Source organism: Sylvia atricapilla, chromosome 15 (assembly GCF_009819655.1).
Source record: "Sylvia atricapilla isolate bSylAtr1 chromosome 15, bSylAtr1.pri, whole genome shotgun sequence".
NCBI lineage: Eukaryota > Metazoa > Chordata > Aves > Passeriformes > Sylviidae > Sylvia > Sylvia atricapilla.
The window spans coordinates 1,214,948-1,242,315 of record NC_089154.1 but is presented as its reverse complement, the minus strand read 5'-3'; the positions used below and the strand labels follow the sequence as shown (position 1 = coordinate 1,242,315).

At 40.9% G+C, this 27,368-nt stretch overlaps 2 protein-coding genes across 3 annotated transcripts; one reads left to right on the top strand and one right to left on the bottom strand.

Annotated features, from left to right (window-relative positions):
- Positions 1 to 2,268: 2,268 nt before the first annotated feature.
- CCZ1 (CCZ1 homolog, vacuolar protein trafficking and biogenesis associated) lies at positions 2,269 to 14,394 on the top strand. 2 transcript variants are annotated; one of them, XM_066329679.1, is made up of 15 exons: positions 2,269 to 2,490; positions 4,053 to 4,150; positions 4,269 to 4,362; positions 4,460 to 4,534; positions 5,541 to 5,588; positions 5,851 to 5,934; positions 7,899 to 8,074; positions 8,297 to 8,378; positions 8,534 to 8,595; positions 9,102 to 9,213; positions 9,775 to 9,808; positions 10,161 to 10,278; positions 11,782 to 11,940; positions 12,825 to 12,952; positions 14,049 to 14,394. In XM_066329679.1, the coding sequence occupies exons 1-15, from the start codon at positions 2,392 to 2,394 to the stop codon at positions 14,102 to 14,104; spliced, it is 1,425 nt and encodes a 474-aa protein (XP_066185776.1). In that variant the 5' UTR covers positions 2,269 to 2,391; the 3' UTR covers positions 14,105 to 14,394. The 2 variants fall into 2 exon arrangements, with proteins under 2 accessions (XP_066185776.1, XP_066185777.1); XM_066329680.1 differs by lacking the exon at positions 2,269 to 2,490 and adding an exon at positions 3,327 to 3,853.
- Positions 14,395 to 14,442: 48 nt separating this feature from the next.
- LOC136367863 (radial spoke head 10 homolog B-like) lies at positions 14,443 to 26,941 on the bottom strand. The gene is made up of 19 exons (XM_066329681.1): positions 26,515 to 26,941; positions 25,683 to 25,758; positions 25,403 to 25,471; positions 25,026 to 25,199; positions 24,398 to 24,483; positions 23,655 to 23,775; positions 22,758 to 22,934; positions 21,957 to 22,098; positions 21,383 to 21,504; positions 20,729 to 20,915; positions 19,918 to 20,026; positions 19,752 to 19,831; positions 19,506 to 19,654; positions 18,617 to 18,724; positions 17,318 to 17,566; positions 17,125 to 17,176; positions 16,533 to 16,634; positions 15,284 to 15,476; positions 14,443 to 14,902 (listed from the first exon to the last, which is right to left on the bottom strand). Exons 1-19 carry the CDS (start codon positions 26,757 to 26,759, stop codon positions 14,701 to 14,703), a joined length of 2,643 nt encoding a protein of 880 aa, XP_066185778.1. The 5' UTR covers positions 26,760 to 26,941; the 3' UTR covers positions 14,443 to 14,700.
- Between the last annotated feature and the right edge of the window lie 427 nt (positions 26,942 to 27,368).

Here is a 27,368-nt window from a genome sequence, read left to right as displayed (position 1 = left end):
TGGCACGCGAAGAGGGAGAATGCTGCAAGCTTACGCCTCTCACTTTTTGAGTGCACACATTAAATATTGAATTGCTGCAGTGTTAGAGCATCTCTATTCCACACAGTGCTCCTACTGCACTGGGTTGCATTCTCTAGAAAATATACCAGCTGCTGAGACTGAGGAGGACTACATAAATGATGCTACTGGTAATTAAAGTAAATATAAACTAAGAGTGATGATAGGAACTGAAATAATAGCAAAAGGGAAAAAATTGAAAAGCTCAAGAAATCCTGTGTTTGTTTCAGATTCAATTTGACACCGCTTTAAGAGAGTTCACCAGTACATTCTTCTAAATGACTTGTTGGAGTAAGATATTCAATTACATCTTTTATATGTTACCCAGCTATTTATTTAAGCAATCTTATAACCTTAGCTTATTCATATTCTTAATCGCCACACTCCTATGGAGAAGAAAATCATACCTACCACCGTGTAGGTGTTTTTACTTCTAGTTTCGCTCACACTGAATTTTATCATAACAGCAATTGAAAAGTAATTGAAAAGCTTATTTTATTAGTTAAATGCCACCATCTTAAATGTGCCAGACAGAAAACAGACAAAGAATTGGGGTAGACATAATATATCTACTTATGGCAAAAGGATTACCTACACTAAGTGATGCTGCATGCCAATTCCTTCAATTTACTCAAACTGGATTTCATCTTTCAATTCTTGGGTTCTACCTGTAAAAATAAAGTGTTTCTACTTTTTGCAGCTGCCAGAAAGCTCTGAACGAGCAAGAGGGGAATTAATTGCTCGTGGTTTTGCTCTTCGAACAGGGGTGCGATGGCCGGGGCACCGCAGAACCGCGGGGCCACCAGCCAGAGTTCCCACCTGAGAGCGGCTGCCGGGCGGGCGGGGATGGCGGTCCCGACCGGGCACGGCCACGGCTGAGGGAACACCGGGCACGGCCACGGCTGAGGGAACACCGGGCACGGCCACGGCTGAGGGAATGAACACCGGGCACGGATGAGGGAACGAACGCCGGGCACGGCCACGGCTGAGGGAATGAACACCGGGCACGGCCATGGCTGAGGGAATGAACACCGGGCACGGCCATGGCTGAGGGAATGAACACCGGGCACGGCCACGGCTGAGGGAACACCGGGCACGGCCACAGCTGAGGGAATGAACACCGGGCACGGCCACGGCTGAGGGAACAAACACCGGGCACGGCTGAGGGAACACCGGGCACGGCCATGGCTGAGGGAATGAACACCGGGCACAGCCATGGCTGAGGGAACACCGGGCACGGCCATGGCTGAGGGAACAAACACCGGGCACGGCTGAGGGAACAAACACCGGGCACAGCCATGGCTGAGGGAACGCTGGGCACGGCCATGGCTGAGGGAACAAACACCGGGCACGGCCATGGCTGAGGGAACACCGGGCACGGCCACGGCTGAGGGAACAAACACCGGGCACGGCCATGGCTGAGGGAACACCAGGCACGGCCACGGCTGAGGGAACAAACACCGGGCACGGCTGAGGGAACAAACACCGGCCATGGCTGAGGGAACACCGGGCACAGCCATGGCTGAGGGAATGAACACCGGGCACGGCCACGGCTGAGGGAATGAACACCGGGCACAGCCATGGCTGAGGGAATGAACACCGGGCACGGCCATGGCTGAGGGAATGAACACCGGGCACGGCCACGGCTGAGGGAATGAACACCGGGCACGGCCATGGCTGAGGGAATGAACACCGGGCACGGCCATGGCTGAGGGAACAAACACCGGCCATGGCTGAGGGAACACCGGGCACGGCCATGGCTGAGGGAACAAACAGCGGCCATGGCTGAGGGAACGAACACCGGGCACGGCCATGGCTGAGGGAACACCGGGCACAGCCATGGCTGAGGGAACAAACAGCGGCCATGGCTGAGGGAACGAACACCGGGCACGGCCATGGCTGAGGGAACGCTGGGCACGGCCATGGCTGAGGGAGCACTGGCCACAGCCATGGCTGAGGGAACGAACACTGGGGACGGCCATGGCTGAGGGAACAAACACCGGCCATGGCTGAGGGAACGAACACTGGGCACGGCCATGGCTGAGGGAGCACTGGCCACAGCCATGGCTGCATGGCTGAGGGAACACTGCCCACAGCCATGGCTGACGGAACGAACACCGGGCACGGGCTCCCCTCCCGCGGTTCCCGCGGCCGCCGCGGGGGGCGCTGCGCGGCCCCGGGCCGGGAGCGCTTCCCGGCTGCCGCTGCGCTTCCGGGGCGCGGAGGCGGAACCGCGGCCGGGCCGGGGCCGCTGGAAGCGCGGCGGGGCCGGTGCCGCAGCGGCCTCGGGCCGATCCCCGATGGTGTCTGGCGGCTGCCGGCCCCAGGCTCAGGATGGCGGCGGCGGGGGCGGCCGGCCAGGAGAAGCAGCTCGCTCCGACCCTCCTCAGTTTCTTCATCTACAACCCCAAGCTGGGGCCCAAAGAGGGCGAGGTACCGGGGGATGTCGCGCCCGGGGATGCGGGGAAGGCGCGGCGTTCTCTCCGTGCCCGAGGACGGGCCGTGTCCCTGCGGAGCGGCCCCGGACAAAGGCGGTCGGAGCTGCGGCTTTCCCGGCCCGCGGCCGCCGCATCCCTGCCCGGCGTTCGGGTTCCCGCGGGGCTGAGTGCCGCTCCCATCGGGGGCTGTCACTGCTTCACGCCGAAAAGATACAGTAACCGGGGCTCTTGTCAGCGGCGGGGCGGATGTTGTAGATGGGGAACTGGATAGTCAGCAATTGTTTTACTGATGCTCTAACTATGTCTAAAAATAACTTTCTCGAGGTAAGTACAATATGGCAGGAAAGGTTGCTGTTTAGCTTAGTTACGGTCAAGTTAGTACTAGTGTTTATTCGCCGTTGTGTCCCTTAGTAAGGAAAGCCAAGAAGCTCTGGTCACTAGCTTTAGGTAACAGCGCGTTGTGTGGTTCATCCCCAGCTTTAATAGCTTTTGAACAGAGCAGTGTCCTTGCATACTTGGCGGTGACAGGATGAGGAGGCTGAGCGTGCCCTCAGCACGCCCCGGGGTGGCTCCGGGCCGGGGGCAGCTGTTGTTCCCCGGAGGATGAGCCGGGGCTGCTCGGAGGGACCCCGGCGAGCTGGGCCCTGCGGCGGCACAAACCTCCCGGGGCTCAGCAAAGGGCCGTGTGTGCGGTGCTGTAATCGGCTCACCGCGGCGGCCGGGGCACTGCCTGGCAGCAGCGCTGCGGAACAGGACCAGGGAGTCTCAACAACAGTCCGACGTGAATCAGCAGCGAGCGCTTGTGGCTCGGGAGGGAGGCCGGCTCGGCAGCTCCAGCCGAGCCAATGCTTCTCCTCTGTCCCGCGCATGGGAAGGTGCTGCCGAGTGCTGTGTGCCACCAGGGATTCCCAGAGCAGGAAAAATACTGGCAAACTGAAGTAGCCTAGTGGAGAACCCCTGAGTCAGTCAGGGGGATGCAGAGGAGCCATTCATAGCTGCATTTGTGCAGCCTGGAGGGGAGACAATATGGAAAGGAGATAGAGGGCAGTCTCACCTGCCTGAAGGATGCTGGTGGATGATGGAGTTGGGTTCTTGAAGTGAAACAATGAGGGTGGATGAAGAGAAATTGTGATGAGATAGAAAAGAAAATTCTTCACGGTAAAATGATCTAACATCAGAGCAGGGCTGGAAAGTTGTGAGATTCCCGTCTCTGGAGGTATTGAACACATGACTGGACAAGGCCGGGAGCAATCTGAGCTGCTTTTGAAGCTTGCCATGCTTTGAGCTGGCTTTGAAGCTCGCCTTGCTTTGAACAGGCTGAGAAGTGACTGTGATTTCAATAGCCTTCAGTTTACAAGGTACTTTGACTTATCATGGGATGATTGACTGCTTAAGTGTGCTTAGTATGCTTTTTATCCATTCTTACAGAAGCCCATTTTGGTACAAAATAAAATTCTGACTAGGTTATTAAGGGATTAAAAAACAAGCAGACCATGAACTCAATATTTGTTGATTTTGTTAAAATGCATTTGCTTGGATTCTTTTTTCAAATTTTAGGAAGAAAAGAAGATTCTCTTCTATCACCCAAATGAAGTAGAAAAGAATGAAAAAATTAGAAATGTGGGGCTGTGTGAAGCTATAGTGCAGTTCACAAGGTAAGAAGTCTACATGGGTAATTGTTTCGGCACAAACACTGTATTTTAAATATCTCAGTTATGTGTCTTCTTGTGAATATGTATATATCTATATCTACATATATTTTTTTCTTTCCAGGACATTTAGCCCAACAAAACCTGCAAAATCACTACATACACAGAAGAATAGGCAGTTTTTCCATGAAGCTGAAGAAAACTTCTGGATGGTCATGGTACTTATGCACGTGATATGCATATACCTAAACCACCATCCTGCAATGTTCTCGATGCATTCTGCATTGTCTAATACCAGCCTGCTCCACTTCCTAGGTTGTACGGAATCCCATAATAGAAAAACACAAAGATGGAAAGCCAGTGTATGAATATCAGGAAGAAGAATTGCTGGTAATAATGAACTTTTTTTTTTTTTTTAATGAGTTATGTTGTACTTCAGAATTATCTTAGTTTAATTCTTGAACTGCTGTCAGATTGATTTTATATATATCTATACCTATCTCCATAAATGAAAAAAGGAGAAAGTACTTTTCAGTAAAGTTTAAAGAAGATCACAAGATAGAGAATTATCCAGAGAACAGTTTAAGATCATTCAATAAACATTGATGAAATATACAGCTGTGAGACTTTTAGCTTGGAATAGGTGAATATTTCTTAGGATCTGTCTGTTTAATTAAGTTCTTAAATCTGTGTATTTTTATTAGGTGCCAGTATACATGCTACTACTTTCTTAGGACTACTGGTAATACTTACTAATAGTCTGGAAAATGAAAAAAGCTCGTAACTGTGATGAGATTTCTTGTCCAAGCTGCAGTATCGTTAGGTCTGTTCAATTGTATACAGGAAGGGTATTTGGCAGGGTGGAATAATAATTTAAAAGCTGGTTAGTTAATCCTGCATCTGTTTATTACAGTGTGCATTACTTTCATTCCTCTGTGTCCTAAGAAAAGGATTGGAGTCATGGAGACTCTATTTTGCCAGATAAAATAGCCTTTTTTTGATCTGGGTTAAGATCTCAGCCCCATGAAACCTGCTGCAGTGTCCCACATTCTTCAGCCTTTGAGTTGGATGAAGAGAGAGCTGTCAGAGGTTCATTTTCACTGACCACTGGCCTCAGGGAAGGGCACTGTTTGTAACTGGAATCCTTGGCATGAGTTCTTAAGGTGCTTTTAGTACTAAATGTGAGGGGGGAAGGGACTCTTTTTATTGAAATCATACTTGATAAGTATAGAGACATTTCTAGATGCTGACTGAAAATGCCATTTAACTGTTCAGAGATTGATTTCTCAGATTTATGTTTTTGTTGGCCCTTTGAAAACACGTTTTTGTGTAGCTCAGCCAAAATACTTGTAATTCTGCCTCTGCTCCTACTGATGTGCTGCTCTCTTTCCTGCAGGACAAGGTTTATAGTTCAGTCCTCCAGCAGTGTTACAGCATGTACAAGGTAGGGTTGTACTGGAGGCTCAAGGCCTTTTACAAAACAAGAGCATGAGATACTTCTGTGACACATAAATACTTGTCTCTGCTGTCATATAAACCTGGACTCTGCAAATCTAAATGTTTTTTCAATAAAGAAGGGATACATCTGGGTTGGTGTAGAGTATGTCGAGGAATGGGAGCTGTGTTGTAACATACGTTCATAGCCAAGTTACAAGAAATTACTGTAAATGATTGCCCAGCTGATTTTTTTCTCTTTGAACTGCTAGCTTTTCAATGGCACGTTCCTGAAAGCCATGGAAGATGGGGGTGTGAAAGTGCTAAAGGAGAGACTAGAGAAGTTCTTCCATCGGGTAAGAGCTTATTTTTCAGGCACATACAGTGTGATTCTACACTGGAAGTAAAACACACACACACACAAAAAAAAATGGCAGCAATGTGACTATAAAACACAGGCAGTGGAAAAGATGTAGAGTCAACACAAAGTATGTGGTTACTCATTTTGTCAAATACTTTCTGCTTTTTCTGGCAGAGTGAGTTCTTTAAATGGAGTTGAACCACAAGTGTGGTTATGGCTTGATGGAATAACTTAACAGTTGGATCTTTTTTCTCATGGAATTGTGTTCCTGCTTTCAAAGTTCTGCTTTAATGTTTGAATTGGTTACTGTGATAACAGTTTGTACAGACCTATTTGAGTGACTCTTGAAGATTTATTGAGGTTAAAAGGAATTTGGGGAGGTCATCCAGTTCAGCCTCCTGAAAGCAGGGTAACATTGAATTTAAACTCTCCTGCCCAGTGCTTTGGGTGGTTGAGACTTGAAAACATCCAGAGGTGGAGATTCCACAACCTGCATGCACAGGCTTAGTCCTGTAGTACTGTGAAATAGTGGATAGATGAATTTTTTAACTTCTCACTACTCCATGCCCCATGTGGAATTAGTGGCCAATCCTGAGAAGGCTTCAGGAAATATTGCATGCATTATAAGTAGTCTTCAGAATGTCATTTCATAGCTGATGTTTTAGAGAAAGGATGAAAAGCAAAACCCTTTTTTCTATTACATAAAGTAACTGACTGAGTAGTGTCATCTGACAGAATTTTGAGTTCCTACATGAAAAGTTTTATCAGACTTGAAAAGTGCCTGTCTGCCTCCATTTTTCTTGTTTGCAAGCAAGGAAACAGTTTGTGCTTTTGTGGTATTGAGTTCTCCAATAATAATGGAGTGTAGACACTGCATAATGGTGTTTTAAAATTTTGTTCTTTTAGCAGATTTTTAGAATGGCACAATGTTGTGACAGTGTAAACAAAAGTACAGGCTTTGCTTGTGGATTTGGGGAGGGTCTTGCTTGTTTTTTGTGGTAGACTCCAGAGTAAACACCACTGGCACAAGGAGTACCATGACGAGCTGATGTGTGCTACTGTCCAGACTAAATGAAAAGTAGATCTTTGCAAAAAAGAAAGTAATGAATTTTTATTGCTAAAACTTAGAAGCTGTGACAGAGATCTGTCACCCTGTTGGTCTTGTGGGGATTTGGTAATGTGAAGTGACTGTAGAGGGAGCCATTGGATAAAGCATCTTCCACAGACCACTTGACAGTGCATTTGAAATCTCTTGCTAAAGAGTTTATCAAGTCTTTAGCAGTCTTATCAAGTCTTACAGTCTACCAAGAAAGTGAATAATGGAAATGATTTATTCCATTACACCTTGAAAGCATCTGTTCCTATTTCTACAGCTCAATCTGAAGTTAAGTGTCAGTATGATAGGCTTTGCTTGCTTATACTCTCAAAAGATCTTGAACTTTCCTTAAAAGCTGTTTTCATAATGATTAAATAAAAGCAAAGTGACACCTGGAATTACATTCATGCACTCACACGTGGAATCACAGAATGGTTTGGGTTAGAAGGTACCCTTAAAGATCATCTAGGCCAACCCCCTGCTATGAACAGAAACATCTTCAACTGGATCAGGTTACTCAGAGCTTTGTCCAACCTGGCTGTGAATGTTTCCAGGGATGGGGCATTCACCACCTCCCTGGGTGAGCTATGCCAGTGTGGGAGCACTCCCATTGTAAAAAATTCCTTTGTTCATATCTAACCTCAACTGAGGCTCCTTCATTCTGAAATCCCTGTCCTATCACTGAAGCTTTGTAAAAAGTCTGTCCCCACATGAAGGGGTGTGTCAGACAAGCAGCGCTGGAAGGACTTTTTTTTCTTTGATTTTTAGTCCAGATTGTTGGGGATTCAACTCAAATTTGTCATTTAAATCTACACCTTGGCAGTTTTCTGAATTCTAAAAGCCAGCTGTTGTTGTTTTCTCAGTACTTGCAGACACTGCACTTACAGTCTTGTGATCTGCTGGATGTGTTTTGTGGAATCAGCTTCTTTCCACTGGATAAAATGACTTACTTGAAAATTCAGTCATTTATTAATAGGATGGAAGAAAGCCTGAACATAGTCAAGTACACTGCATTTCTCTACAATGACCAGCTTATCTGGTAGGTGCTTCAGTAATTCTTTTGTGTGTCTTCAACTTCTAATCCTATGAGTAAGTGTCATAATAGAGGAGCTTTTAAATTAGTGACAGAGTGAAAATGTGAAAACATGAATCAGGCTACCATTCAGTAACAAAGGCATTGGTTTGAGCTAGTTAGAGGAAAATGTGTGGTCTGAACTGCGGCACAAACATAATTTGTTTGTTTTTCCCCACAATGTTGTAGGAGTGGACTGGAGCAAGATGACATGAGAATTTTGTACAAATATCTCACAACATCTCTGTTTCCGAGGCACATGGAGCCTGAGGTAGTTGGGCTGGGGGTTTTGAGGGGGAAGGTGGTTGGGTGGTTTTGGTTTTTTCTTCCTGTTTATCTGGTACTAAAGGCTAAAATACCAAAGAGAAATCTCTCTTCTCTCTGCCTTTAAGCTGTTTTTTTCCTGTATGTTCTTTTTCCCCTCAGTTAGCAGGAAGAGATTCTCCAATACGTGCTGAAATGCCAGGAAATCTCCAACACTATGGAAGGTAGGTCTTGTTTTACTGTGACCATCTTCTGCTTCTTCCCCCTGGGCAAAACATTTGGGAGGAGTGTGTGTATTTTGAGTACATATTCCACACACAGTTCAGTCCAGAGAGTTGCACAATAGCTGGTGCAATGTAAAACTTGACCCTTGGAAAAAAGAGAAAATGCTTCATTAACATTACTGCATATTTATTTTTCTTCCCATTGTTCTTAATGCACTATATGACAAATTTGGGAATGGTTCCAGTCATTTCTTTTCAGTCAAGCACTCCAGACAAAGGTGTAGATTTAATCTAGAATTTATCTCTTTGTTCTTCCTCTGTACTCAGCATGTCAGTACAGAAAAATTCTGTACTTAAGCAAGTGGGCAACATTATTTTGCATATCTGTGGGTTTGGACATCCTTAATCACAAGAACTCCTAATTGCAAGTTTGGACATCGTCTGTTAAATTCAAGAAACTGAAATACAAGAATTCATCACATCTGACCTGTTGAATTATTTTCTAGGTTTCTTACTGGACCTTTAAATCTTAATGATCCAGAAACAAAATGCCGTTTCCCCAAAATATTTGTTAACACTGATGACACCTATGAGGAGCTTCACTTAATTGTTTATAAGGTATTACAGTTTCCTCTGCAATTACTGCACAGAATTAGGAATCTCTGTGCAATGAAGGTGACAATCATGTGAGGTACTTAGGAATTGTATAGAAAGGTGCATGAATAAGGCCAGGTTAAAGCAAAAAGACAGAAAACTGGCATTTCTAGCAACCAGCTTTAATGCCTGAATTCTCTTTTCCAAAACAAAGAATCATTCTGTTAAAACAAAATACCAGCCTTCAGTTGCTTTAAGTAATTTCATGCCTGGCTTTATATGAGATTAATCAATAAAACAAAAAATATTTTGTTCTTACATTAAGTGTGAGTTTCCTGCAGTTATCTTTGTATCAAGTCCATTTTTTCCAAGTTTTATCTTTCCCTTACAACTTTAACTGGGCTGAATTTTAAAATCATAGCTAACCTGTGTTGTGCAGGACTGCAAAAAACATTATCCTATTGAAGTTTTACCTTTAAAAAATATTTTAAATCTCTTCTCACCTGTGTGTGACCTCACTGAAGTATTGCCATTTATTTGAGTTAATCTGTTGTAAATGGGGTTTTTGCTTTTGTTTTGTTCCAGGCCATGAGTGCAGCTGTGTGCTTTATGATTGATGGTAAGTAGCTATTGGCATCAATGATTTGTCAAGACTTTTATATGTAAAATACTTTGAAATGCAGCTTGTTTTACTCTTGAAAAATACTTTGATTTGTTATTTGAGTCTCTTTTTCACGAGTGCTTTTTTCAGTCTCTTATCTTTGTTCCAGTGGTACAAGTAACTTACTTTACACAATAAAATGACTAAATACTCCTTCAGTTAGCCACATTCAAAATCACCCCTGAGGTTTTAATTATGGGAGAAATTTGTCCTCGGACTCTTGCTGATGTTTAAAGAAAGCAACTACAGAAAATGTACCTTCAGCCTTGGGGAGAGAATCTCACCTCTCCCTTTTCTCTGCCCGATACAGCTTCAATCCCACCCACGCTGGAGTTTTGCAGAAAACTGGACAGCATTGTTGGGCCTCAGCTCACGGTGTTGGCATCAGACATATGTGAACAATACAACATCAACAAGAGAATATCAGGGTTTGTACCACACTTCTTTTCCTGCTGCATTCCCTCGTTAGTTCGTGAAAAGTTTGGTTAAATGAACTGCTTAAATAATGGTAACATGAGCCCAAATTCTGAAAGCATTAATGGTGTACTTAAAACAATGCTTGTGTACTTTTCTGCATCTTAAGTGTTTATAAAGTGCACATTATTGCATATTTGGGTCTCCCTGAAGTAAGGGTAGATGTTACTAATTTAGGAACAAATGTTTATTGTCTGGCTGAAATAGGAATTATAGCAAGTTACTTGGTTACAGTGGAAACTTTACAGTTGAGGACTTTTCCAGAATTACTGCTTCTTGAAATGTTGCCATGTATAGTAGGTGAGAAAAAAAGGTCTTTTTGTATTTTTCAGGACTAAGGTAATTACTCGAGAGGCAAAAAACAGTCAAAAGAAAAAGGATGCTAATGCTTTGGGAAATACAGTTCACTTAGAACTGCAGCTGACTTGGAATAAACTTGCATTTAGTTTTTGATAGATTTATTATTTGGGGAAACAGAACAGTATCCCATATGGCAACATTAAAGGAATTTAACCAGAGATAGGTGTGTGAGTGAACTCAGTCACACAGGATAGAATAGGATGTGCTTGAAATTGTGCCAGTCTACTAAATCATTAAACTTGGGGTTTTTAAATGTCATCTGGGACTGGCTTTGGCAGCTTTAACTCTTTAAAAGTTTAATGCCATGGTGTCCTGAAAACATGATACAGTCCCCTTGACACTAATGCATGTGGGTGACAGAGAGCAGGGGTATCTGGTTGTTTGCTGAGGTGAGTGGTGTCATCACAGTATCTCCTGCTTGTAAATAATGCATTGCCTCAAGCACCAAATGCTGCAGCCAGTTTTTAGTCAGTTTGAATTCGTTGTGACTTCTACAAAAAATTACAGCTCTAGATTTTTATATGAACTTCATAAAAGAGGAAATAGAGGAAGACTGCCAAGGCAGGAGTTTGAAAATAGTCTCTTGCTTGGCCCACACAAATGATTGGGGGAATATCTAATTGCCTGGATCAAGGAAGAGTTTGTTCTCTTCGTTGTAACAAATAACAAAGACATGAATAGAAGATGACTTATTGCTCAAATTAAAGACCCAGGATTCATTCAAATCAGCTTGGACTGGCATTGGGGAGAGCAGCAGGAACAAAATGGGGCCAGAGAAAAAACAGCTCATTAGAAAAATGCAAATGAGTTACTGTAGTGAAGTGGGACAAGGCCTTCAGACTCCTGTGTGTGTTTACTGGCAGCCTGAGTGGCAGGAGGGGAAACACGGGCCAGTTCTGCAGGCTCAGTTGTCTTTTGTTTATTTTAAAGTGTGTTAAAATGAATTTTAATCCCACAAGTCTCTTCAGTGTGAAGGTAAGTCCAGGCTGTCTCAGTTAGCTTTGCGCTGGCTCACTACCCAGCCTCTGGGAAGCCTGTGCTTATAGGGTATATTGGTATTCACAAATCACTTTTTTTTTCTTCTTAAATCTTCCTAGGGCTGAGAAGGAGCCTCAATTTAAGTTTATATATTTCAATCACATGAACCTGGCAGAGAAAAGTACCATTCACATGAGGAAAACACCCAGTGTATCACTTGCATCTGTTCACCCTGACCTCATGAAGATTCTCGGTGACATCAACAGTGACTTCTCCAGGTAATGCTGAACTGTTAAATAGTCTGTAACTTCTACTATCAAGCAGGATTTTTTTTTTTTTTTTTTGCAAAGGAGTGGCACTTTCCAGTCTTTGTTGATGGCTGGCTGTTCATGTTTGGTATTTTGTGTTGGTCTAGAAGTAGTCCATCTTGAAAAAAAAACCTTCTAAGGTCCTTTTCAACAAAAAATTAAAAGAGGACCAGGGCCTCTATCAAAGAAAAAAAATTCATCTGTTGGAGGCTTCAGAGTAGTCTCAGCAAATGGGCTGGGAAGCACAAGTGTGTGTCTAATCTGGGGAAGTGGTGTAAAGGACAGGGACACCTGTTTCTGCCTGTGTCATCCCTGCCCCAACACAGCTGCTGGCTGCTAGGGGTGAGACAATGGGTGAAATGCAAACCTTGCAGTTACTGCAGTCCTGCTGATAGAGAAGATAAGTGGTTTCTTGTCAATGGGTATCATGCTGCAAGGTGGGAGAAGGGCCCCTGGCAGTAGAAAAGTTTAAAAAGAACATGACAGTGCTGAATAATTGGGATGCCCCTAACTCTAATTAGCAAGATGCTTGATTTCTCACTCTCCTCAAGGACAAGGTTTCCATTTTTCTCTAAATTAAAAAAGTATGTTTCATCATATTATGGAAGTCCTGGGCTAGTGACAGCTTTATAGAATATATCCAGTTGTTGAGGATAGTTTAGGTCTAGGTGTAACAGTTCTGTGAAAGCTTACTATCACCAACCCATCTCCAGCTTTCAGTATTTGGTCAATGTGTAGCAAATCCTTGTTCTGTGAAGTGTGTCCTTACCAGAATGGGAGAGGTGTTCTTCAGAGATGAAGATGTTGAAGATGAACTTGCTGCCACCTTCTTTACTTTTTAAAACTTCTTTCAGAGTTGATGAAGACGAGGAAATTATTGTGAAGGCAATGAGTGATTACTGGGTAGTTGGGAAAAAGTCTGACCAGCGAGAACTGTATGTTATTTTGAATCAAAAGAATGTAAATCTGATTGAAGTTAATGGTAAGGATTGTTTCTTATTAGCTTTAAATACAGTTGTTCCTAAGATGTGTATCCTTAGAGAAGTAATAAAACCCATCTCATGAGAAATCTAGAGAGGGACTGATCTTCGATAGAGCAGGTGAGTTTGCCTAAGGTTTTAGTCTGCCTACTACCAGTTGTGAAAGGACAGCATAAATATTCAGCAAGCATTTTTAATTATTGATCAGTCATTCTTCCTCTTTCAAATAGTACAGGAGAGCAGAGCACTGTGACTTAGTTTAGGAGTAATTTAAAAGGTGTATTACAGATGAGAGATGAATATATTTACATCTGAGTTTTTATTTCAGTGAGGCAGGGTTAGTTACTTACATACTGTGGCCTGTCAGTGATCCTCATCTATCCCTGTCTTGTTTATAATGTGGTTCTGAGAATGATCTACTAAGAGTGAGAATTAACATCAAGATGCAATAAGCTTTTACACTGCTATTTCTCTACAATTCTGTTGCAATCTTACAGCAATTCCAGGGCTCTCCATTTTAACAGGAGGCAATGTGCTTGATTACACAATGGGAAAGAATTAATACTTTGCCAGGACCAAAGCCTAGCAACCTGCATTTTAAAAAGAGGAATGAGTTGTGAAACTTGGCAATCTTTCCATAACTGTCTTTCAGCATCAAACCTACCATACAGAAACAGTAAATGAGTGTTCCTGTGCCTGATAAACTTAGGCAAATAACACAAAGCAAAAATGTTGCAGACTTAATCTACTGTGACAGAACATCCCAATTCCTCCTTTCTCTGAAAAAGAGGTTGTAGTATACTTCCCTTAACTATATGTTAAGCCAAGTCTGCTGCTTTTGCAGTGTTTGATAAGAGGCCCATCATTTACACTTAAGCCACTTAGACACAACTCACCTTTCAGAGAGTGGGAAATATCAGACTTCATTTTCTCCTACTGAAGACAGAGTAATATTAAGTGTATTTCTACATAACAAACTCTTAGGGCTTTTCTGTTTGAATTTAATTATATTCTCCATGACAATCCCCAGCGGTTTTCTTGAGGAGGTTTCTGTAAAATACAATGCTGATACATCTTTCTTTTTTTTTTTTTTAACAGAAGAAGTGAAGAAACTTTGTGCAACACAGTTTAATAATATTTTCTTCTTGGATTGATCTGCAAAGGGCTGATTTATTGAAGATGTCAATGTCAGGCACTTGTTCAACATGAGACTTTATTAGTCATATTATTGACTGGAATAATGACAATAGTAAAGCAATACTTGCTTTGTAAGAATCAAAATTTCTACTAAAATCTGTAAACTCTGACCATAAAATTTTTAAATTTTAAAAATGTTTATGTGCAAACTAATTAAAAACCAGTCTGAATTCATCTGTACCATTCCATTCTGATATGTTATGTGAATATTTTGCTGAAAAATAAAACTAATAATTGCTACACTTTAGGAGCATCTGTGTTCATTTGCAGTATGTAACTTCCTGCTAGTTTACCCCAAACCCTGGTGTAAAAGACTGTTCCCTCTGAAACCAGCAATTCTTGTGCATACAGCTGAACCATTCTTACAGCTTCCCAGAAGTGTTGGTCATCTGGGGTTGTTTTGCTTTGGGTTTGGGGTTTTTTTCTTATTTGAAGAGTACTTGCTTGAAGCTTCAGCAGCTGCCAGCAGAGAATTTCTTTCTTTTTCTGTCAGCAGAAAAAGAAAATACCTGCCGTGGTACCTGTGGGTGATGCCTTCTCTGCCTCTTCCTCCTCAGGCTCTGCTGCCTTCTGGGCCTCTTTTCTTTGGTGAGGGTTCCCTCGTTTGGGCCTCTTTCTTCAGCTGGGGCCGGATCTGGGCGAGGACTCTCTCCCAAGTTGTGTATTTCCTTGAGACTTGTTTCTTGGCCTTGGCTTTCTCCTCTAAGAGAGCTGCTTCTCGCCTTTTTGCCTCTTCTTCTTTTTCAGCAATAAGTCTGCGTGAACAAAGTTTGAATTTAAGGTACTGTAAAAGGAGAGAGACTAAGCAGCTCCAGCTCTAGTCACAGTATGAGCAGTATAAACTGCCACAGTGTAGAGAAGCACAGTCTTCAATTACCCCCTCAGGTCCAAATATGCCTTAACTGCCTTTGCACAGAGCTGGACCTGAAAGCAGCCTGTATTTGTTACTCCCGCCAGTGAGCACAGGAGTGAAAGCACCCGAGTTACATTCTGTATGTTACTAATGAAACCTCTGTGAGTTTGTTTTCCAGGTACAGTATGCCATATTGCTTTCTTAAACACTCTTCTCATTTTCGGTAATTTTGTTAGCAGAAGATAAGGGATAACAGTACTGCCAGACAAGATTCAACACTCACCTTTCCAGCTCCTCAGCCTGGATCTTTCTCAGTCCAGCTAATTCAGCATCCTCCTTTTTGTTTTGTTTTATTTTATCCCTCAGCACTTTTTCATGCTCAAAAGCAGGGAAGAACTTAGTTGTTAAAAAGGTTTCCACCTGACATATCCAGAGACTAAAGAGCTCCTTTTGTTCATCTTCTTCTTTTGCTTCATCTGCAACATGTGAATTAAGTTTATTTAGCAGGCACTTCTCTTTCAAATGTGTTTTGGACTACAATATCTCAGCTCTGATACTCTGCAAAGGCAAAGTCTGGTTTCTGCATGGGACAGATGAAAGGTGTGAGACACTTGGAACTGAAAGGGGGTGGCCCTTTTGTGAGGCTTCAGTGACTTGGCCCTGGGAATGGCACAAAAAGACAATGAGTCTTCCTTTTAATCCTGTGATAAGAGTCTTCTGCAGTAACCTGATGACAGTTCAGTATCTGTGACTCCTGCGCAGGGGAAAGGGACAAACAAACATGACCGGCTGAAAGGACAGAGGTGTGTGCCAGTGTCCCTTGTCATGTTCAAGGCCCAGGTGATGGGCCTTGAACAAGAGTTTTTCAGACGTGTAACTTTTCAGCCATCAGATTTCAACAGAAGAGCTGATGACTACACCAAGATCCTTCTCAACCTCTGTCCTTGGATTTGAGTTCTGCAGCAGCACAAAACATTTAACAAATTTAAGAACCAACCCAGATGAGATCTGCTAAAGCTGGAAGGAAGATGGTGCAAAAAACAACCCTCAACATACCAAAGTGCTCTTACTGGCATCTCTTCTGCCTCACTGTTGGCTGTCCTGACATAAGGCATCTATCCCAGCTAGTGGTGGCATACCAATAATAATAATTCTTATTTTAAGCAGAAGAAGCAAGACGTGGCAGTAACACATTTTATTTGTCCACGACACTCCAAGGACAGGCTTGCAGCTTGAGCTTCTCATAGAGTAAATACAAATTACAGCTTATAGATACCCTACAAATAAAACAGGATTCTAAAACTGGGGAAATTATGTAAGTCAGTAGTTAAGTGTCTCATTTAATTATGAAATTTTATTTTCTTTCAAAAAATATTTTAAGTTTTTAAAAAATCTTTGTCCACAATTAATGCTCATTTACTGCCCTCTTGTGACAAGCTGACATCTGCCTATACAAATAAAGCTTCACAATTCAAGAGCTACAAGAGATCTGTGTGTGTGTGTTAAGTCCTAAAACAGCAGGACTGTTTTACCTGACAATTCCTTTTCTAGACAGGAATCTTTGTCTTCTTTTACATCCTGGTTGGGCAATGACACATCATCTCCAGGAGTTGCAGGAAATGAGAGAAGAGTTTCTGATATTGCAAAGAAAGAAAATTAAAATTACTCAGCCTTTAATCCTGTGCATGAAATTCCAAGTTTGATCCTCAGCATAAACAAATATAATTGTCATCTGACCTAAAAGCCAGACCTGTGGTTTAAATACTTCTGCAACAACAAAAATGAAGGCACAATGCAGAGTTCAAGCTCCTGTTTCCATGCCCATATGAGTGGGACAGGAAGAATTAAGGTTTAAAAAGCCTTTAAAGTTATTTTTAAGGAAAAAGTGATAACTTCTAATTAAAAAGCACAGAATATTCAGAGATTCCAACTTGCCCAGCTATCTGTGTACAGCAGGTATGAAAAGCTAAACATAAATTCTGTCATAATTGCCAAACTGAATGGAGCTGCAATACATCACCTGTTTCCATGATCAGTTCCTGTTTAATTGTTTTGAAAGTTGCAGAAAAAGTGAGTCTCCTGTAGCCACTTTACAGTTTTATAGCCACTTTATACAGTACTCACCCAGTAGAGAGGGTTGACGGGTAAGCTTTATTTCTTCACAAGGTCTTGGTGGCTGGCAAGAAGTTTTAGATTCAGTTACTAAATGTCTGAGCTTGTGTTCAAATCACACTGGTTTCCATGGTCAGGAAACAACATTTTCAGGGTTTGACTTTGCTCTCTAAGTGGACACATGACAGGTCTGCATCAGCTTTACCTGGGACAGAGAATGTTCTGTCTGAGACACAGCTGAGGTGTGTTCCTTGGAGAGGTCCTTGATTTCAAAGCTACTGCTTTTGTGATCATCTTGAGCTTCTTCAAAGCTACTTCTTTTGTGATCATCTTGAGCATCTTCAAAGCTACTTCTTTTGTGATCATCTTGAGCTTCTTTCTTCAGGATCATGTCCTCAGTTACATACACCAATGCACATTCAAGAAGAGCTTCGAAAAAATCCAGAAAAACCATCTAGAGTAAAACAAATACAGTGGTAAATTAGTTCATTTTTACAAAATCTCTTCATTAACTGGCCTATGAACCTGAGCAAGCAAAGAACTCAGAAGTGATAGTGAAGTCTCTCTGGCCTCATCTATCTAGTCAAACATCCCTTTTTCTGAAAAAAAAATTGAAAACAGCCAAAGCTCAAAAAATTCAGGAGAGAATATGTTTTACACTTTATAAAAGTCATATTGAGCTAAAACACTGCACTGACTTTTGTTGTATCTGGAGCTATGAGAAATTTCTTTAACAAGTAACTCACAACTACAACTATTACCTAAAACATCATATTTTAATTGCATGGGATGCTGCTAGAAAGCCCAAGAGTGGGTTTATAATGGATTCCTTAGTAAGACTTCCACTGTGTGTTCAGTTTATCAGATCCTGTTTAAAACAAATTTAGTCATGTCATTTACAAGATACTGTTGCTAAGTAAGAGTGAATTCTTCAAGGGTGAAAATCCTCTATACTAGGCCAGTTCTGAGGTAGCACAGGTCTTCTACAGTCACTACTTGACCTCACTGAGGTGGCAGCACCTCACATGTCACTAATCAGGTTTCTTGGATCACCAGATTTTCAGGATCAGTGGGTTCACATCTTAATTACTGACCCACTTTAGCAGCCTCAGCAGTTGGAAGTGCAGTGATTAATCCCTCTGTGATCACTCCATATCTATATTATCAGGCAGCTCCCCAGGGACACAACTATCACTAGCAACACTCCACTGGAAATAGGATTTCTCTGCAATGGCACTCCTAAGGATTTTTCTGAATGGTCAAATATGCTGAAACTGTGCTAAGATGAGGTAATTAAGAAAAACATAGAAGTACATGAGCTAAACTAAAATATTTAAGTGGAACAAGGAAGACAAAAATAGAGGCTCAAGTTTGTATTCTTTTTTTAAATAAATTAATTCCTTTTCCTCCTGTTCCAACAGGTAGGGCAGTATTTGCAGCAGTTTTTAAAAGCAATTTTAATTGTTCCTGTAGCAATGGACTATGGTTTTTTTTCTGTACACACCTCCAGCTCCAGGTTGATACCATGGATGCCAGGTAGGAAGGCACCAACTTTGACAAATATTCCCAGAACTCTTGGAGCAGTTAATTCTTCACTGAGAAGTTTAAAATCCTGGGTAAGAATAAATGTCACATGTTAACAGCACTAAAGGCATTCCCCACATGGACTTAATCTACCTCCCTTTCAAAAGGAGGAAATTTTTGCCAAAATTTCTAGTGGTTTCAAATGATATTTCCACATATGTAATTAACAGCAGAGTGAAATTCCAGTCCTATTGAAGCCAGTGGGAATTTTCCCTAGACTGCAAAAGCAGTGTTATAAAAGAAATTGTGAAAGCTTGTAAGCAAAAATATTAAAAAATTACAATTTTGCAATCTGATTTTTTCTTTATGAAAAAATTGCTCAGATTTATAAAGTGAAGTACCCGAACCTCAGGCATATCAGTGAGAATTGTTCTCTACCTTCATAGTAATCTTGATCTGTCCTCAAATGACTGAATTTCAGTAAAGAATCTCATGCTCTTCTTGTAGTAAAGATGGTGTTACTTCAATAGCTGTCAGTCTTTGAATTCTAACAACAGGATATGTTCATATATACATTTTATAGATGGGGCAGAGGCAGACACAGTGGGGACCAGCAAAAATGTTTAAATTCCCTTAAACACATTTGTCTAGGATTTGATAAAAGTAAAAAAATTAGAACTGAAATCCTGAAAAAGTGCATAATTAACTCTAGATAACTGTTCCTTTACTGCTCCTTGGACAGTTTGCATATATAACCTCACTCCCACCTTTTCAACTGTGCAGAAGCCATAGAGACAATTTTAAAAGGCTCATAAAAACTGAACAAAGAAAGCACATCAAATCACACAAAACAGAACTAGATTATTTACATCCAACATCCAGAGGAATTGCCTCAGCTTCACTGTGAGTTCAAATGGATGTCTAGGACATAGTCTACAAAAATCTTCAAATATTTCCCAGCATTTCTCAACATAGTTCATGGCAAAAGATGTGAATTCTTCACCAGAATATAAGGCACCTTTCAAAATGAATAGGGAAAAAATAAGTTACAATAAAACTGCAATGCATGTGATACTAATTGATGAATTCTGCACACAAGAAATAGCATTGCTTACATTGGACATGACAGGCAGAGGGCAGAACATTCCTGGCCATCATTTCAAAGAAACAATACTGCAGATGAGGAACTTTGTCTCTACAGTTGAAACAAAAATACTCTTGTCTGGGAAGATTCAAACTGATTACACCGAAATAAATTTCACCAAAAAAAAAGAAACTTACTTGTACTCTTCATGATAGATATAAAATGCCAGGTGAACAAGGTGGGATACAAATGTGCTGAATAGTAGTATTTCATATGGCCAATGTATTTTCTCAAGTGGTTTATCACCTAAAAAATTTTAAAAAACCCAAATTTCTACTGTTCTCATGTACATTAAAAGCTTATAGGCATATTGATTTGTTAGTCTTTTTTATCCTCTCCATCTGCACCTGTCACAGTGCAACACCACTCTTGGAAGACTGAGACAATGCAGCACTTCCAAACAAAGGTCAAGGGAGAACTGTCCACCTGTAGCTGGATCTTAGACAATTATCTTTCTAGAAGTGCTTCCACTCAACATATATAGAAATCATAGGGAATTCAAAGTTGGAGTTAAACCCTTCACATACTAAGGATACTGCAGGACTAAAGGGAATTGATTGATTAACTGGCTCTATAGAAGAAAAAAAATATACTACATGCAAACCAAAGTTAAGAACACTGAAAAAAAAAAGTATTTGTTTCTCCTACTCTCTCAAAACTCTCTCTCTTAAATCGTAATGGCAAGACCAGGGGTGAATACATACTTTGAACAGATGGCTCTTCAGTGCAATTCTTTATCTTGTATTTTAATTTTGTATTTTCTCACCTAAGGGCCAGAAGTGCCCAGAGAAGTGTAAATTGATCCACTGAGAACTCACAGGCACAGAGGTATGACTCAGGAGCACTTAACTCCCAGAGCTGAGCTGGCAGCAGAACTTGTCACTCCAACTCTCCACAGCTTACTATTAAAATTCCCCCACACTGGACCATGCTCACCAGAACACAAACCTCTGAGGAGCCGATCCATATCTGCGAGAGTTCTGGAGGAGAGATGGAACCCACAGTCCTTCAGAAACTTCCAAAACTGCATCCAAGTCAGGGGGTGAGCGCCATCAGGAGAACTGGTGCCTAAGGTACTGTAGAAGTAGTAGGCTCTTCTCAGACTTGAAATATGCTTCAACACAGCAAATTCTACCTAAATAAAGCAGGATATGTTTTCAGCATCATCTCAAAGCAAGCAGAGATCAGTTCGTATTGATCCTGTAACTGGGCAGATAATTATTTGACCTTGCAACTTGGAAAAGCATACCCCTGGCTAAGTGTTCACAAAAGCATTGCTCAAAAGTTGTTTTAATACATGGGTTTTGGTGACTGATAAAAATAAATCATCTTCTGTCAGCAGACGAAGCTCAGAGTAGCTAAAGTTGCTTGCTCAATGCCCTTCCAGATATGTTAACCTATTTTTAATTGGCCTTTTTTAGTGGAAGCTCAGAAGGGGAAATACTGTCTATTAGTTTCTTTTGCCTTTCTGTTTTCATGACCTTTAGATTTTCAAATAATTTTTTAATGGAAAGAGTTACTTTAACACAAATAAATCAGAAATAAAATAGTATGAAACACAATACAGGGGAAAACTGAAAGTATCAAACAGTAGACTTTTACTTGTTCTGCTTCTTTCTCTCTGTTGCGTTTTGGAAGCAAGACAAGCAGTGAAGATAAATCCAAAACAACATCTGATCCCAGAAGAGGAGTCTTTCCCAAGGAATTAATGATTGGGATTTTTCCTAACAAGCAAATAAAATAAGTTAGAACAAACTAAAACAAAGTTTAATTTATACCACACAGAAAACCAAAATGTGTATTATTCTTTCCTATATTACTGACTTGGAACAACAAATTCCTTGACACTAAGAAGTAGAGATTTCACAATCAACAGCATAACAACTGAAGAGCAATTTTGTCAAATCTGCCCCTAACCAAAAGGAAATGCAGACATTACAAAAGCTGTGAAACTTTCAGACAACAGTTCCATCCATTACAAGTTGTGGTGTGGATGTGTCACTCCAAGTGTCACTCACAGGAAACACAGCATGGAAGCAAAAGCCATGACTCCCATTTTTATCTGAGTTCTTTGAAGAAATATATCTGGTCCTTGAGTATGTACAAACAGTTTCATATTATAGTAAAATGGAACAAAATGTGAACTGAGTAAAATCTGTTTTGTTAAGCTGCTCACTAGTGGCAGAATGCCTTTTTGTGCTTGTGTCTCTCTGTTTTTTGGCTTTCACAGCAGGCTCTCGAAGAACAGGATATCGCACTGGACAATCATTGACAAACTTGTCTTGAAAAACACCACCATTCTTGAAGATAAACATGCCCTACAGACAGATTAATTATAATATAAGTATAAAACAAAGATAAAAACAACCCAAACCACTAATTCTCTCAGTCAAATTTCCTTTTCAGAATCTTGGCTAAAATGCAATATATAAAATAAAATACGGAAAAATAATCTTTCCTACTCTCTTTTATACTGCATTTTGTGACCTATTAAACAGGTATATTGCTGGGATAAAGGACTCACCATATATCTGTTTGATTTTGAAAAGTATTTCCCACCCCCAGATAGAAAGACTTGTTTGCACTCCTTAGGTTGCCTATGTGGCACTCCACTCTGAGTTTTTCCAAAGGTCTGTTTTATGAGAGGTTTTAAGAACCTCTCTGTGCAAGGACAGCTTGAAATCCATTAGCTCAGAGTGGAAGTGTGAAATTCTGACCAGCCACCGCAAAACTCAAGATGCACCTATTGCACTGAAAATCTCCACAGTGAAATACATCTTTGCATACCCAAAACATATCAGAGTCAGGCTATGTCCTTGGAAGGACAAGGCTGTGTCCTACTGCTTTCAGTGGACTCTCTGCCCTTTGTCTGGGGACACTACAACTGAATGTAGTTTGCTGTACAGAAATCTAAAGATCCACCATACAGAGCAGAACAGTTTGCTCTGCTGTTGTCTGTAGTTCTGACAATACTCACCTTGCCATGCTTCTTATTATGCACCCATTCTCCACTGTATATGTCTCCATTAGCATAAATAAATGTCCCAAGTCCATGGCGCTCTCCTTTGACAAAATCACCCATGTATTCATTCCGTAGAGGATACTGAGACCTTTCTCTTTTATCCAAAAACCATGTGTGGATGCCAGAGCCATGCTGAAAAAAAATTGTTTAAAAATTGAATAAAAAATAGGTCCAGACTTTGGCAATTCTCTGAAATAAAAGCCCCCAGCTGATGGCTGCAGCACTTCAAAGCAGGGACAGAACTACATCCTACAAAGGCGCATGGTAGAAGCACACGGTAGAAGCATGAGAATGCACTGCCTCACACCATACTTGGGCAAGCTCTACCACAGACTCCTAAAGATACCCACCCTTCCTCCCTGAATCCTTCCCTGTAGTGCTGAACAGCCAGGTGAGGAACATCATGCCACAGAGTCAGGAGGGTTCATAAGCTGGACTCCTTGACAATTTTAAGCAGAGTGAAAAGACAGAGCAAATAACTCACCTTGGTGGTCTAGTACTTTACAGGCAACACAGAAATAAACTGTCACATATACCTAGTGCTTAAGTCATAGCTCAAACTAAGTCAAAAACACTTTTTTTTTTTTTAATTGAAAAAGGTTTATATTTTCCACTAGGGAATGAAATTTTGATTTTATAAGACTAAATCAAAATCCTTGAACAATTTGAATATTGCGAACATAAGAAAGAATTTACAATAAAGAACATGTTTCTGCTATCTCACGTGGAAAACTCAGCTGGCAAAAATCAAACAAAGTTCCTTTGATACTGCACAAAACTCCCTATTTAACTTTCCTAGAGTAGTGAGCAGATGCTGAACTGAAGAAGGGTTTCTGGGGAAGAAATTAGTACCTGCACACCACACTCCCAGTGTCCTGTATACTCTTGATTATCTGTCACCCATCTCATTTGTCCATATCCATGCCGTAGATTTTGCTTCCACTGACCTTCATAGGTATTCCCAGATCTGTAGCTGCAAAAAACCAATAAAAGTTAATTCATACTAAATTCTATGCTGATCTTATGAAAGGTTTATTGCAAAACCTCATTGTTAATAAATTTATAATTTATTAAGGCTAAATATGAGCATTAAATTGAAAATTGACTCATTGTGACATGGACACAGAGGTTTCACTGTAGCCACTGTTTACCTCCTATTTTTAAATAGAAATCATTAAAAATATTAACCTTTTTAACCTAGCTCTTTTTCCCAAAAATTCTTTGCCATACTGTTAACAATATTTGTTTCTATATAATTCTATAGATAAGTCATTCATTCATAAGGCAGCTTCATCTGCTCAAATCAATTGAGTGTGTTTGTTTTTCAGTACTGAATTGTGGTTTACCAAGGCTAATTTGGGATTTTGTCTTTAGCTGCTCTTTTGTGTGATCAGTAGAAATACTTCACCTAAAAATAAACTTTGAAAGGTCTGTTTTGTTATCATAAAGCATTTCGTACATTTTTTATTCCACTGCAGAAGGTACACACTACTATGGAATGACAGCATTTGTACCTACTTTTTAAACAAGAAACTGTAACATAATATACAAAAATAAAAAACGTTGAGGGTAATAACAAGTGTTATCATATTTACCGTCTTGATCCCCATCCTTCTCTGACATTATTTACCCAATCACCTGAATACCAGGAGGTCTGCTCCTGATCATAACAAATCATACCCTGAAACAAAGTGCACAGTCAGTTTAAATACCTAAATATTCATCTACATGAAGAAAACACCACATACAAATGATATGATGTTTGCAATCATGTTCTGATACACAGGGTCACTTTGATTCACTGTACTGAAGGCAACTGAAGGGATACAACTAAATAAAGAAAGCAAGCTCTTATGATTAATATTAGGTAGGACCTTAGAAAACACCAAGTGTTCAAAAGAAAAATCCTATTACGTTACAGCAAAGCCCACCGTGTATTTCAAGCCCCTTGAAAAGACTAAGAGAGCTAACCTTGGCATCTTAATTACAGTACTCAGTCTGAGGTAGATCAGTTTTCTGACCCATTCAGACTTTTATTTCCAACAGTAATCTACAGTATTAACTGTATTCACAACCTCAGAAAACTCCCTAGGAAAAACAAATCTCTACACGGCATAAGACCATGCAACAGAAAAAAACACTTTTGCAAAACCTTTGCACAGCAACACTTGCTGTTCCTGAAGGCATCACCTGACCCCATGCTCTCATTTAGTTCTCACTGACCTTTCCATGTCTTTTGCCATTGCACCAATAACCAGTGTAAGAAATTGGATGAGTACCGCTCCTGAAAACTCCATATCCATGCCTAAGTCCATCTTGGATTGCTCCTTCATAAACACTGCCATCATTCCAGGTGTAACGGCCATGATGCATCAGCACATTCTTAGCAAATGTCCCCTGAAAGATTAAATTACATAAAAATGTAAGACTTTCTGTTTCCCAGCCTTCTGGGACAAGGCAGGCTTGTAACTGAAATCTCTGCCACAGCTCTGCAGTTGTCACCTGTACTGTACCAATGACTGCAACTCACCGACTTTCCTTCAATTTGCACATCTAACTACACACAACTGTGTTCAGTTATAACTTAAACTGTACTTTACCTCATACTTCACTCCATCAGCCCACGTGTAAGTTCCTTCTCCATTCATACACCCTCCAGAAAATAGACCCTTCAAAATGAAGAGAATAGCATCATATGCAGATTTAGTCTTACCCCAGCTGAAGCTGACAGTGACTGTAAGATTTTAAAAAAATGACATTAATTCCCCCCAACTTTCAAATCAAGAGTTTTAATGCCAGAAACTAAACAGAGCTTTCACTGCTTCTCAGTGCTCGAGAGACAACTTAGTCCACTACATTTTTTTAAATTTATATACTCACCTTGTATGTATTTCCTCCCTCAAAACAGATAAATCCTTCGCCCTCAAAGAATTCATCAACTTGTTTACCTTCATAGCTACAAAGAAAACAAACTAAAGATGAAGATCTCAAGTCACTGCCAACAGATCCAAATCACAAATGACCATATAATCACATAAATGATCATATAAACTATCATAAATGACCTTTGATTTACCACGGCCTACACACAGGTCAGCTGATGCATCTTGTGCAGAATAATGAACAAGAAAATTTCCAGTTTTTTCAATCTTCCTTGTGATATTCCACATAACTGTTGTGTTGCCTCACACCTGTATTTCCTTCAATTAAGAAAAAACCCATATTGGTAGCATTTTCTACCTTACAGTCAGGCATGCTGGTATATGAAACATTACATATAAATGTAATATTGAAATACAAAAGGATTTTGTTAACATTGCCATTCACCTGTTTCCTCAGTTTAGGATATTTTGAAGAGATATGAACAGCCTTAAGCATTAAAAGGCAGCAACAATTAAAGACATATTTTGATATATATACATGATATATTTTCTTCACCAGTTATCTGAATACTTTAATTAAACTTCACTGAAGGTGAATAAGGTAAAAGAATGAAGGTTTTAGCAGAGAGCACCGGCAGCACTACAGGATGCAAAAAGCAGCAGAACTCCACATGTACATCTCCTAAAGTGCCACTGCTACTAGGTCTGAATAACAACCTGATTCTCTGCTTCAAAGCCAGAGTCAAATCTGTGCTGGTATGACACTGGCTACAGCAGAGATACTTGAATGAGGGTTCTTGACCTCACTGCTGTATTTGTAACAAGTGTACCTTTTTATAATCACTTGAGCAAGAAGAGACTCCTCATGGATCCGGGGAACAGGTGGTTCCTTTACCCCTGGCTCTTTATCTGGTGCCTCTGGAATTGCCTGAGTTTCTTCATTCACTGCCTCATTCTGCACATCTGGCAGTGCTGTTAAGCTACTCTTAGCTGTAGAACCTGGAGAGTCTCCTGACTTCTTACCATCCTTCTTGGCATCTTTCTTCTTGACGTCTTTCTTCTTGCCCTTTATCATTGCTACTGAATTGTCTCAATGTGTACTTCCCTTCTGAAAAATGAAAATTTGTCTTGTGTACATAATTTTTACCTATAAACTAGTTAAAAACCCCAAAACACAGACAACTACCAAAATAAAAAAATCCAAACCAGTACTTCTGTGATTATTACACACGCATGTATTAAAGTAATCTCTGTAACAGCAATTCCTCAAGCAGTGGTGTCAGCTTGCGGCAGGCAGGCCTCAAGGTCAACACGGAGCAATGTCTGTGAATTACCTCCAAGTCTTCCATCAAAACCATAAGGAAAAACCCACTTCCAATGTTACGGAAGTGTTGTAAGCAGACTTACTTTTGCCACATGGAGATCTCCACCTTTACTCAATTTTTAGCTATTAGATTTAATTACGTGGAAAAGTTGAAAGCTATTTCTCAAACATACGCATTCAGAAAATTCTGGGAAGTTACACCAGCACTATGATTGATTTAACTCGCTTTCCAAGTTATGAGTAGCAGACTGAACCCAGCACTGCATAACCACCAAATCCTGTAGTTATTCTGCCAGTTGAGAGCTACTTGAAGGTTGCAGCACTACCTGCACGGCTGCAATCCCATCACAGCCGGGTACC

Excerpts from the sequence above, each read along its gene's own strand:
- CCZ1 (XM_066329679.1), top strand. The coding sequence starts at position 2,392 with ATGGCGGCGGCGGGGGCGGCCGGCCAGGAGAAGCAGCTCGCTCCGACC. Across the intron at positions 8,379-8,533 it reads CGAGGCACATGGAGCCTGAG|TTAGCAGGAAGAGATTCTCC; the intron begins GTAGTTGGGCTG and ends TTTTCCCCTCAG. Across the intron at positions 8,596-9,101 it reads AATCTCCAACACTATGGAAG|GTTTCTTACTGGACCTTTAA; the intron begins GTAGGTCTTGTT and ends ATTATTTTCTAG.
- LOC136367863 (XM_066329681.1), bottom strand. The coding sequence starts at position 26,759 with ATGATAAAGGGCAAGAAGAAAGACGTCAAGAAGAAAGATGCCAAGAAG. Across the intron at positions 20,916-21,382 it reads GAGAGAAAGAAGCAGAACAA|GTAGAATTTGCTGTGTTGAA; the intron begins GTAAAAGTCTAC and ends TGCTTTATTTAG. Across the intron at positions 18,725-19,505 it reads AATTCCTCTGGATGTTGGAT|GATTTTAAACTTCTCAGTGA; the intron begins GTAAATAATCTA and ends ATTCTTACCCAG.